Source organism: Nymphalis io, chromosome 3 (genome assembly GCF_905147045.1).
Source record: "Nymphalis io chromosome 3, ilAglIoxx1.1, whole genome shotgun sequence".
In the NCBI taxonomy this organism is placed as follows: Eukaryota; Metazoa; Arthropoda; class Insecta; order Lepidoptera; family Nymphalidae; genus Nymphalis; species Nymphalis io.
Genome location: NC_065890.1, coordinates 5,412,248 through 5,426,368, shown reverse-complemented (window position 1 = coordinate 5,426,368; position 14,121 = coordinate 5,412,248). Strand labels below are relative to the sequence as shown.

The 14,121-nt window shown below is 31.9% G+C and overlaps 1 protein-coding gene across 1 annotated transcript; it reads right to left on the bottom strand.

Annotated features, from left to right (window-relative positions):
- Positions 1-109: 109 nt before the first annotated feature.
- LOC126781106 (transcription factor glial cells missing 2-like) lies at positions 110-4,644 on the bottom strand. The gene is made up of 4 exons (XM_050505928.1): positions 4,634-4,644; positions 2,363-2,685; positions 1,032-1,373; positions 110-804 (listed from the first exon to the last, which is right to left on the bottom strand). The coding sequence occupies exons 1-4, from the start codon at positions 4,642-4,644 to the stop codon at positions 110-112; spliced, it is 1,371 nt and encodes a 456-aa protein (XP_050361885.1).
- Positions 4,645-14,121: the final 9,477 nt, after the last annotated feature.

Sequence of the window (14,121 nt, the reverse complement as noted above, 5' to 3'; positions counted from 1 at the left end):
TTTTTCTTCTATCGAAACACAAACATTTCTTAAATAATAATTACAGATAAAATAACAAGTCTATTTACAATTTACAACAAATATGTACAAATTTAAATAAAAAATACTATTATAATAATGAATTAAACGGGTTGACGGTTGGTGAGGGATGTACGTCGTAATATTGTTTGCATTCGGGCACTTCGTGTGTGTTGAAGGCACAGTCGGAATAGTTCCACCCTTGCATGTCTAAGTGGTTTTGGGCGCAGTCCTGTCCGTATCTGTAATACCGCTGGTCTTGCATCTCCATGACCGGCGAAGGATCTTTCACGTGTTGCATGGGGTAGTATTGAGCCTCTTCAGGATAATATGTTTGATGGACGTAAGATTGTTGATCACAGTATGATTCAGCTTGTTGATAGTGATTACCAAATAATTCGGGTGAAGGTGTTTCGCTGGATTCCGAGCCACCTGCGGGTCGTTGCCATTCCAACCAGTACGCGTCTTCGGGCCTGGAATTTTCATTATTTAGATCCGCGAACGTGGGTGGTGATTCTAGCGTGTTCTCTTCGATTGGAAAATCGAGGCGAATTGGTTGGTCAAGTTGGAATATCTCTTCTGGATGGAATATGTCATCGGCAGGTAAGGCACTTGGATCGTATGTTTGAGTTAATTGAAGTGATTGAGCTGGTTGTGTTGGAGGCACGTAGGCTGTGTATGACTGGTTATCTGTTGGAGACCACGCGGCAGCTGCGTAAGGCTCTGCAGCAGTGTCGGACCGCCATCGGCAATTACACTCGAACGGTCCACAGGTACAGGTAAGAGCTGTTTAACACAAAATGAAGAGTCAATACTCGTTTTTTGGTAAATATGAGAACAAAAGTTATTAAGATACGGAGACATTTCTCAAGATAATTTTAATTATGTAGATAAAAATAACAGCATTTTAGCAGACAGACCTACTTTTACCTTATGAAGACTTTGTATAAACCTATTTTTTAAATGACATTTAGAGGAATCACCAATAAAAAACTACAAAGCCAATTACTTACTTCTTTGGTTATCAGGAATAAGCGGCGGCGGTTGTGGGTGGATGTTGAGTTTTTGTTGCATGTGTTTATCCGGTTTGACAGTTATTATTTTGTCGGCGATGGCTGCGTCCCTGGCGAGTAGCAAAGCGAGGCCGCGGACTCTTCTGCCTGCACCGAGCGATCTTCGTACTTCACTGGCTCCTTTAGCCTCTGGCCGCGGGTGGTCATGAGATCCTTTCGCTTGGAAAAAGATGGCGTGTTCGGTATGACGCCAAAAATGTGTAACAGGGTAGCCGCAGTGACCACGACATGGTTGAACTTCTAAACGCCCGCCATTGCACAGCCTGTTTGGACAGGGCTTACCTGTGATAAAAATAAGGATAAGTTTCGGATCAATTTTATACAATAGGTACGCAAGCACATAAGAGAGAAAGAAATTAAATGTATTACTTGAATACCTACTACTTTATTAAAATAAAATATTTAATTCGATCAAGCGCAATATTGCGGTAGCATTGTTTCTAGCAAAGTTATTGTTATATTTTAAAGCAGATAGCATTAGCAGTCAACATATATTACAATTTACGAATTGTATTAAATTATATTAGTTTTGAATTTCCTGTACTATTAAATAAAGAACAGATATAGTTTGAGTATAAAACAGTTCGGGGAAGACTGGTTTTACAAAATTACTTTTAACCTGATAAAAATTTTTATGTAAGTACTTTATTTGAGGAAGCTTTTTTTCGAGAATGATGGTATTAAATCTCCTTAACACAATGTAGGTTGGTACTACGGTTTACTGGTAGTAGGGCTTTGTGCAAGCTCGTCTGGTTAGGTCCCACCGACTCATCAAATATTTTACCGCAAAACAGCAGTACTTGGTATTGTTGAGTTCCGGTTTTAGTGAGTCAATGTAATTATAGGCATAACGGACATTACATCTAAGTTCCCAAGGTTGGTGGCGCATTGGCGATGTAAGCGATGATTAACATTTCTTTTAATGCGAATGTCTGTGGGTGGTGGTGAGCACTTACCATCAGGTAGTCCATTTGCTCATCCGCCTACCTATTCTATAAAAAAAATATAGCTTATTTTTGGCATCTCGAGACAAATTAATTTTATTAAAATTTCTATATATTATAGTTATAGTACTAAATATTCTGGGCAGTGGCGTATTTACTCTAGGGACATGCCCGGGGCGACAGATCTTGTAGCGGCAGAGGTCTAAGTGTCTTTTATAATTGTTGCTGATTTGCAAAAATAACTTGAAACACTTACCTAATAATTACTTTAGGTTATTAAGCATAAATAATTAACCTTATAATAATTTTCCTTAACAAGATAATTACCTTGTTGCTTTTTCCTGGCTTTATCACATATAGCCGGTCTCAAGTGAACTCTCGACCCGTCAGGTAGCCGGCATCTTGTAGAGCAGACGAGCACACCAAGGCAGCTTTTCTTTAATATGTGTACATTGTGGTTATTTGTGTTCCGCATGGCCCAGCCTGAAGCATGTCTCCTCGCTTCTTCGCAGCCGGGCGGGTATACGCGGCGTACGTGCCCGTCGCACCACTCTCCGAACGTATCGAAACTGGTGACCCTGGGAACTATGGCGTCATTGATGTCCCATTCCGCTGATGCTGGCCCGTCAGACATATCCGCACGGTTTGTTCTGTAATATACATTTTAATTTGATGTTGTCGACTTATTTTTATCGTTTACGAATAAATAGTATCTTGATAATTTTATTTATAATATATGAAAATATTGGTAACATCAAAAATAATAAATGTAAATGATTTAAAGAAATTTTCACATCAATTGTTCCCTACTGTTCTACATACTACTACTTACAATTTTTTTCATTCAATTCAATTCATAAAAAATATATATTAATACAAATCTTGTAAAAATAATTACATAAACTTTATATATATCTACGTAGCGAATGTTAAATAGTATGTAACACCCTATAAAACGCCCCTTCACAAGCTCGTTAAGCCAATTGCTACAGAATTGCCTACTGAAGGGGCTGACGTTAATTGGATAAATCGCTTTTTAAAAGAAATTCTTGTAAAGAAAGAAGAGGGCCACTATTTGTTGTAGCCTAGTGTCAGTAAACAAACTAAAAATAAGCTACGCGAGGATCTAACAATTGTACTAAGGGCAGGGAAGGAAAAGACGAATGCATTTTTCAAGACAATTTTCCCTTAGGTAGTTATTTTTGGTAAAAAAGGCATTTAGCGGCTTTATTAGCTACGCAATGTAATTAGACGTTGGTTATTAAATTTGTTTTGACAAAATTGGTTAAATTCAAATTATTTCTCACATTTTCAAATGTTGTATGATCTTCCGTGGATGAAATATTTCGCTGAAAATTATTTTATAAATAAGTTTTATTAAACTTAAATACTTCTTTAATGTTTGTATAGAAAATATCTACGAGTTTACTTGAGTGAAAGTTCTTAATGCTCCACGCTATTATTCAGAAGCAATAGACGCGTCACGGTTTCAATAGGCTTCAATTAAATTCAATTACTGTCCCTCCAACACCTACCACAATTCACCCCAGCTTGGCTGTTGTTAGCATTACATTTGCCGTAAACAGATTATATATTTGTTTGTCTACAGATAAAGACATTCTTTTAAATTATTGTTTTAATTGTAATTCATATTGCCATTCATCATAATTGTCAGTATTTTGGATATAAAATGTCGTCTGAATATAGTATGTAGATACTTACCTTATTACTTACTATTCTAAGCCGCTTAAAATTTTTTTATTAAAGATATAGAAAACTTTAGGTACATACTGTTTGATTTTATACTTTGAATAAATTGATTTAAAAATCATCTTTCTATAAGAGCCGCTGAACTTTGTCAATCAATTTTAAATATTTTACTTTAAATTACGGAGAGAAATATAGTTTACCCTTATTTTGATGTCATAGGTCTAACCATTTTGAAAGAATTTGATTAAGCAATCGAAATTTTGTGTGTTCTTGCAAAGTTTAAATGCTTTTAACAACTGTAAAATTCCGTTGATTTTTAATGTACTTCAATAGAGGGGATTAGGTTAGAAAATGTTCGACATCTATTAAATGTTTTTTTTTCAAGTTGAGTAATTTATTATTTATTTAATCAACAACTTAAGTAATATTTAATTATATAATAGTGTATCTGATACATGAGATTGGTAAGAAACATTCAAATAGCTAGACATTTCCTATTTACAAAAGGTATGGTCTATAAAAAATAACGATTAAAGATATATACATATACTATACATATATATATACTATATATCTTTACTGACTAAAAATGACTTTTGTTAAACGATTATAGTAATCTTAAACTTTTTACTTCCTACTCTGAACTCTACTTACAATTATATTCTTTGAATTTTATTTTGTTTAAACAAAACATTTTGTAACAATTGACTCAAAATTCATTAAATATTGTTTTATTTAGGTTCAGACTAATCTTATTTTCTCTTCTTAATTTTACTTAACCTTATTTAAATTGCTATATTGATATTCTATATTACCAATTTTCAAATATTATTCAGTAAATAGTTAGATATTAAATAAATCTTAATATAGCTACGTATTTATACTTACAGGACTACCATCTCCGAAAAAAACAATGTTGTAATAGCACAGTAACCGTTCTATAATATAAACATCAAACACAGTCCACAAAACACTATAAACACAAGCTTTAATCATAAAAAATGTTTTAATATTTATATTTTGTTGTTTCGTTTTAACAACGCACAGTTTGTGTGTGATGTAGCACACGCATTGAAAGCTCATAGCTCACTGACTTTAACAACAAAAATAAACATGGGGTTGATTTCTCCCACCATTCAAGTGAGGTGGGGTATTCATATACGCCAATGAAATCGAGCCATTCGTACGACTCCTCCTCTTAGCAAATTTAGACCAATGTGATCGGGTTTCCAATCAACCAATAGCAGTTTTTGGATAAAATAAAGTTACATATTCAGGGAAAATCGTGATGTTTAATTTCAGTGACACATTACCTACTTACATATTGTTTGTGAAAGTATTGATTTTTGTCTAACATAAATATATTATCATATGTTATATAAATATAATATGTTCGTATGTATGTATGTATTGAAAAAAAAAATCGATGTACTTATGTGTAGTTTTATAGAAATAAACAAAATCATTAAATAAATTAATTTGAATCTTGTAATTAAAGAATACTTACAAAGGAACATTTTAATAATTGAATCAAGATAAGAAACGTTTTAAGGAGCTGAACCACTAGGATGGCTTTTTATTTTAATTGTATCATGCTATGTACTCGTAAGAGTTAAATCAGAAGTGCTTAGCACATAAAATTCATCGGTATTTTGCCGGATTTACAATCGTTTGTTAAGATATGTAATTAAATGTTTTTTTTTTGTTCTGAAAATGATGTGTATGTTGTTTAACATTAAGTAAACATATGATTCCTAAATTAACTAGTAAGTAAAAGTAAGTAAGTAACAGCCTGTAAATGTCCCACTGCTGAGCTAAGGCCTCCTCTCCCTTTGTGAGGAGAAGGTTTGGAGCTTATTCCACCACGCTGTTCCAATGCGGGTTGGTGGAATACACATGTGGCAGAATTTCGATGAAATTAGACACATGCAGGTTTTCTAACGATGTTTTCCTTCACCGAAAAGCACGAGATGAATTATAAACAGCCAAATATAAACTAATATAATAAACTGCCTAAATTAATAAAAAAACTAATTATAAAAAATGACATATATAATGTGTCGTACCTATAATATAACTTTTTAATGAGCCGTATTGGCCCCGGTAGGTAATACACGCGGCTTTTCAAGTGCTAAGCTTCGTTGTACCGTATTATATCTTGCTCGGTGGAAGAAAATATTGTAAGAAATACCCTATATTATGTTGTATGGAACTCAAACATTTTTGTAGTAAGTGGGTAGCTGGGTACATATATAACTTAAAAAAAAAAACAATCTTTTTAGTTCAAGGTTTGTGGTATATTGGCGATGTAAGGGATGGTTAACATTTCTATGGGCGGTATTAACCACTTACTATCAAGTGGCCCGTTTGCCAGTCCGCCTATATAATCTAACGAAAAACAAAGACAATGAGGCTATACTTCTCTAACTCTTTTGAAATAATTTTAGTCTATACATATAAAAAAAAGATGTTTTGTAAATAAATAAAATGTAACTAACATATTATGAATGTTGTTGATTATCATTAATTTGGTTTTGTTTAATTCGTTTTATTTATCAATGTTTCAAAAAGACTAACTTATCAGACAATTTTAAATACTACTTTTAATTACTGTAAATGGTAATTAAAACTTATTTGCGATAACAATTGAGTCGCAAATAACATTAATTGTACGCACGTTAGTACTTCAGCTAGTAGATATGCATAGGTTGATTAAAAAAGGGTGCGAGATGCGGGTATACGAACGGCGCTTGCGCATAGACTTGGGCGTTTGTTTTTGAAGAGCTATATTCTGGACTTCGGTTATATAATGTAATACAATACAGACGAGCTTGCACAAAGCTCTACCACCAGTTGATACTTTCTAGTTATTAAAGTATGTTTAGGTTTTTCGTTTAATTATTTATTGTTCGTTATTATATTTGGAAGAGAAACGCCGAGGGACGTCTGTTGAACCAAATTTGATCGTAACTATCGATTATATTGAACTTGATATGGATGAAATGTTCTATGTGTTTAAATGTTTATAATTTTATACAATAATAAAATCACAATATAAATTAGTAAAATTAGTTTGATTTTAATTAATTCATAACATTCGTTATTTGTCTAGTCATAATCTATAGCTTTATATATTACAATATTTTGGGTAACGGCTTCACTAAAGCCGGATTAAAATCACGGTACTATTTCGATATGGCCGACAGTACCATAAAGTAATTTTTTGTTCTATCTTTTGTTCTTATGCTGTAAAAAAAGGCCAAACCTATTTTAAGGCAAACAATAGTCCAGGAATGAAGATTTAACTTTTTCTTTTGCAAATATTGCAAATGATCATAAAATGTAATACCGTAAACAAATGTTCCTTTATAATCTTTTTTCGGTTTTATTACCTTACAAAATAATTTATTATACTCTTTGACGCTACTGCTTTGAAAGGATTGTAATAATAAAATATTATATTATAACATAAAATATTAGCATTTTCTTTGTGACATTTTTTTGTTGTTGATTGGTTTTACTGCGTTATGCTCTCTTATAGTAACAATAACTTGTTTCTTTCTTTTGTTGACGAAGTGAATAATATATGTTTTTAACTAAAGTATTACTTACTCATTTATAACAAAATTATAAAAAAATATCCTTTTGGTTCTGGCCGAACGAAATAGAGGGGAGGAAATTTAAAATGGATAAGTTGGTCATAGGAGCTGACTAAGGGAGTTTTTGTTCCACTCATATACAATACTCTTAAGCATTAAAGCGCCTCAGTCACTCGTATGGTGGCAGCAAACTAACCCACCAAATATTACTATGGAAGGTTGGCGTCAGACTACCTGCCTATTTTTCCGCCATATTTGCCCATCCACAAATATTATCCCTCTGTGAAATGTTATCTTATGCAGTGTACAAGTATGTATATCTTAACCGAGCCCGGTTGAGTACAATTGAGTTTTCATATGCCCAATTTGTGGTTATAATCATCTCGTACTCTGCAGTGAAAGAAAACGTCATAAGGAAACTTGCATGTCTAACACTATGTAGCACCAACCGTAACAGAGCATGGTGGAATAAGCTCCAAACCTTTAAGAGAAGAGGACGCCTCTGCCCCGCAGTGGATGTACAGTATTTTTTTTTGCTTTTCCGATTTTATGCAAAATTAATAATTTTAATTTATTTTTATTTAAAGCAGACTGCTAAATGGGTTAAGTGATGCTATGTATCACCGTTCATAGACGACAATGTTTACGCCACTGTAAGATATACAGCCTGTACTTTACTGTTTTTTTAAAAGATTTATTTAAATACAACATATTCTTCTCTAAGATGAACAAATGTTATCTTAAAAAACTATAGTTATGCATATAGATGTAGGTACATTCTATCAGTGGCCAATGGTAGGTAGTCCCCTTCCGCTGTCGTGTTCATTACCAATTGACGCCCGAATAAAAGTCGTTACGTAGTACGAACAATTTGCGTCCCCTCACTTCTACGGAAGTCGTCAATTCGCGAAATTGACAACAATTCCGTTATAGAATAAGATGCTCGGCATGCCATTCGTATGAGAAGTGTTTTATGTAGATTATTGCAATTGAAACACAACCAACTTTTGTATCAAATATTATGAAAACAACAGCATTACTTAAATGTAAAAGAAAATTCATGACACTTTGTTATATATGTATTGAACATTTTTTCGAATTTCTTTTATATTCTTATCTTAGATAACAATTGACGTTATTAAAAACAAAACAGACTGACATGGAAATGGTATCACTTTTCCGAGCGGGATTTTATATCGCGATGTTTAAGTACTGAGGTGTGGTGGGAAACATTATTTTATAAAAATTAAGGATATAATGGACATAATAAAAACTATGTATAATTTTTTTTGTCCATTTTAATTAAGCTTAAATTCTGCGCCTTAAGCTTAAGATTGGTTGCTCTTTGCTCTCTGATAATATAGGATAGCTTTCGATGTAATCAGTTTAAGGATTTAAGTCCCCAAAGCAAAGAAACAAAAAAAAGTGTATATATACTTTACATCTATTATTTTGGTTAGGTTAGAGTCTTCGACTTTGACACCCAAAGTTGCGGTGCAGAACTGTATGGCGACTTAGCTTTTGAGACCGCTTTTATAAACATGGAGAGTTGTTCCTTGTTAAGTTTGTGTTACACGAGTCAATTAGGTAGGGTTAATTTATATCATGAAAGATTTAAATAATAATTATACTAAGCGCTTAATGATTATTAGTATTAACTTAAGCTAGTTTGTATATGTACCTATTCATTTCAACGTAACATACATAAATATATATACAAAACATAGTGTGGCTGTAAGTTTTTGCTTGTAAGCGAAATAATTAATTTTTTCTTATTAATTTTAGATAATATTAAAAAAGTTCATAGCTAGGATTAAGCGAAGTTACAATTTATAAAAAAAATACCTATATTCATTTCAAAGAATAATGGTCTTTTCTCAAGAAATTGAAAGTTAAATCAAAATCCGTGTAAGAATTTAGTTATTTCACATTCTAAATTTCAAATATGTATTTTATATATATTTTTTAACTCTCCCTTTTTAAATCTCGTTTTATACATTGTATATAATTGCACTGCGTAATTATTGACTAAAATAAACAAAATGAACTATTTTACCTCGCTTGGAAGGAAAATATAAAATTACAAATAAAACCCTACGGTTGATGTTAGCATTTGTATCTGAAACAGTCTGTTTGAAGGGGAACGAGAGTAAACAGTGGAATTTAGTTCTGAGACTACACGATCTATCAAAGAAACAAAGGACATGTGACAATTTAAAAATTTTCTCACAGAAATGTAACAGTTTTTAAACTTTAAATATATATCTGTTCAGTAATAATATCTTTATAAAAGTATTTGATAAAAACAATACATAATTTGAATTAATTTTAATAAGTAACATGCATTTTTTTCTAATACGTTATATTTTATGCATTGCTTACAAAAGCTTTTGTATTTGTTAATTATTTAAAATATTTTTTATACCTGGTCATACTGATAACGAATCAGTAGACTACATGTCAACATTGTTCGTAAATCAGGCACAGGTTGCGATCTGTCCGTGACACTTAAGATAACCCTTCGCTACTGATACGAAATCTCCATATTTATCTCCATTGAGCCCACCCTAGTTTCATGAGCTTTTCCACACAAGCGACGATCAAACAAAGGATCAAATTAAACAAATCTGCAGACAATCGCGTTCCGATGAACACCGACATGAAAGAGAGCTAATCAAACAACTATTTCGAACCCTGAACAAATAGCACGCCCCCGCGTCGGGCGCAACTGTCAAGCTACAAATACGTTTATGATTGACCTACGATTTGAACACAATCGACTATGACTATCTCCCATAACTAATCCGATGCCTTGAAATGCGCAATCGTTTTTGTGAAATTGAACTACAGCTTTGCCGGGTGTGGAGTTAATCGTTTTATAAAGTCATGCCTTTCTATATTTTGCAAATTTCGATTGTTGCGTAAATACTTTTGCGTCGCGATTATGTACAAATATTATATGTGGGTGTTTTAAACGAGTTGTATTTTTTTTTTCATTAATAATTATCACGATATTCATAAGTAGGAAAACTTAGTGTGCTATTATTATCTGATATGAATAATAAAGTAGCCAAAATCATTTTTTAATTTTCAATAACAATACCTTTAAATTGATGTCGAGTTACATATTTAAATTCAAAAGCTTTATTTATACCAGATGAGACGAGACGTATATAGGTATCTCTTTTATTTGCAAAGACGGCTTAAAGTTATGTAGAAATAAAACGTAAATTATCTCCTTCTTTGTAATGTAGCTAAGCTCTTACCAATTGTAATTTCATATTGAATATTTTGTTGACTTTGAAATTGCTGTATCCCTCTGTCTCAATAGGAATCTTAAAATTATAATGATTTTTATTAGGTTGGTGAATACCTTGAAGGCAATAGCGAATAAAAAGACAAGGTGAAAACTGACATTGTAGTTTTGTTGTGAAAAGCCGTGTGTTCGCTGTTAATTTATTGTCGTCCGTTATCTATACGATGCGGGTGCGCGTGCGCCGGCCGCTGCAGCCATGACGACGAGACCTCCACCATTTTACATGCAGCACGTGACTTCTGGCAACTGTGCATGTTTTTTATTGTATAATACAATATAAAAAACTTTCCATCATGTACATTTAAAATGGTATATAGTTGTCATACATATTTATTATTTACCAACGCTTTCTTTCCATATTGGTAGCGAACCACTCTCTCGAGTTTTATGTTTAGACTATGATTCGTATTCGAAATACAATTTGAGTTACAGTGTTGTTTTTGATTAATAATGTACGCGATGTCCAAAAACTATAATTTATTTATTATTGTATTATAATAATATTATTTTAAACAAAAAATATTCATTGTTCCTACTAAAATAAAATAAAACCCTTCCCTATTTATGGATCTGAATTCGCGAAAAATATTGTTTTGCATAAAATAGGGCTCGACGTAATATTTTTGCATGAACTCTATAGTGTACATGATTTAGAGTCAAATTATACAAATTACTTCGTGTATAAGCGTTAGGCCTATTGTCGATCAGATGAGATACCGTGTAATTTATATTTATTATATTAATAAGTAATATTTTATATCGTCACTTTTAAGGCTGTTTAAACTTTAGCTATTGACATTAAAATTTATATAAAAAAATGACAACTAAATTAAGATATGGTGAACAAATTATGAAACGGAATACTTATTAACAATTTTTCCTGTAGCAATTGATTCTATATTTTTGTTTTAACTAGTTACATGTCAATTTGGAGTATTGTAATTACAAAATATATTTCAAAACCTTTATTTCTTTGGTAAATTCTATAAATGAATTATCTTGTTTCAACTTCATTAGTATTTATGTGTCTAATACGAGCGTTTTGTAGGATATTATTGAATGAATTATAAATTGATGAGTTGTAACGCGTTACAAAGTAATTATGGTCAGGCCATTTCACGCTCACCCCCAAAACAAAAGCACCTATAGGGTTAGGGGAATAATCTAATAAAGGAATAAAGATGTTGCGTGATTGTGAGATATCATGACGTGGGAACCACTTTGATTGGTGGTTTTTAATTAATTGACGCCTCTAATAGGAAGTTCACGTTGTTCAGCGTGGGAAATGATTTTTCGATTTCATTTATTGTATTTATTGAAAAATATGATCAAAATCTTTAACCATATATTATGAATTGTCTTAATAAAAATATGCAAAGACAAAACAGTTCAGTAGCCTTTTTTAATCTGTTTGACAACAGTTTTTTTTTGGTAGCAAATGTCGAGCTTCAGTGCTATCAATAAAAAATGGAAATAAGAGTAGAAAAATATGTTCGAAACATGTAAATTTAATAAATAAGTTTTCATTAATTTAAGAATAACAATTATTACGGTCGAAATTCGACGACTGGGCGAACACTAGTTAAAATATTATAATTAAAATTATAAATAATTAGTATCAGATAGTTTTTAAATATAGTACATATAATCCAGCTTCTGATTTTAACTAAAAAGTAAAAGTAAAGCAACCTATCGAAATTGTGTTTAAGGAAATATAAAAGTATATTTGCTAAATTACATTTATATTAAATATGTCCATAAAATGCTTTATTTTATTTGTCATTGATTGAAAGGAAGATGATCCACTAATAGTCGGTTGGTACAATGCCCGGAAATCGGATATTTCACATTGCCTTCAATTTTGAATTCACAAAAAGCACTCGGTCGACCATTAAATTTTATTTCAACCCGCAAATAGCAAAGGGTGGTGAAATCGGCAGGGCGTTCTCGAGGCATAAATAATGGCAAAAAAACATATTGCGCTGTTGCTGTGCTCATTATGCGCAATTAGCTACGATTGTGACAGCATCATGTGAACGGATATTATTTTATTTCGAATGTGATCGTTTTTGGCGCGCGTGTCACTTCATTGTTTATTAATTTTATAATATATTTTTATATTCAAATGGTGAGATGTCGCTGTGTAGTAAAATCGGTCGTGAGTAGCAAATCTGAATAAGTTTGCCGCTAAGTTTTTTTGTTCTAAATCGTGTTTTATTTCTTTCATTGTTTATAATTCTTTGCTTTGTGGTTAAGGAAATCTGCATCTAAAGCATAAAATTCTGCTGCCCATCAACGCGTATTGAAACGGAGTAGGGGATTTACGTTTACAAATGTTGTTTAGCGTTTATCCGTACATATTTTTTTACTTTTTTTTCCCTTACTTTTATTAAATTTAAAGGCATGAATATAATACTTTAAGCTTACATTGAACCAAATTAATATAAGTCTAGTACACTTAAGTTATTAAAAAAACCAACAAGTCAGTAGCACTAATGTTTATTTGAAAGTATTTATATTGTCATTATCCTAAATTTACACTGACCTATTTATCTTTTGCTACACGGAATTCGCGAAGGACCTTCAAGAGTCTGGCAGAAAATAGGTTCAGGAGTTAGTCTTGTTGCTTACCGGCGGGTTGAAACTAGGTCCATAGCTGAACAGCAATTCGATTAATTTAATTAGTTTTATAGATATTGATATACGCGCTGCTTGCACTTTTTAGGATTGTATTTAAAAAAGAATTACAGGTAGATAAAAAAACTTCTCAGGTACATTGCCTCATAACGTCAAAAACCTCAAAAAAATGCCAATGTCTATGGGCCTCTTCCTATCTATATGATAATAGGCTTAATAACCCCTCTGACTGATTTTCGTTGCAAATTAAAAAAAATCAACTGTACCATTTATCATCTTTAACACGGAATGCATAATAGACTTGAAAACATAGTAAATAATGTAATACAATTCAAATAAGTTACAACGCTCGGCTTGTAACTTTATACTAATATCCTTTAAAGAGTTTCAAATAATTTGTAAACGCTAAACAACAGTTTGGGTTTGATTAACCTAATACTTTATTGACCCTCCGTTAACCGAACGCATTAGTAAAATTAGAGCGGTGGGAAAGGGTTAAGCACTGCCAATACTTTATGTTTATTGTTATTAGAACAATATTTGTACGTTCAAGATGTACGGTTATGGTTATTGTTGAAAGCTAACATGAATAGAATATGCTATTACTAATTTGGTAACATTTAACCAATATTCAATAAAAACGGTCGTAACTTAAATTATAAATAGTTTTTAAAATGTTGGTTAGTTTCAAAAGCGTAAATAATGAAAAAAAAAATACTGGCAACATATTAATGTGTATGGTGCATGGCAATTTTTTTTTTTGTAAAAAATTAAACATGTAGTTATTGCAATATTTTGTAGGTATGTTTAAAGACTAGCTTCCA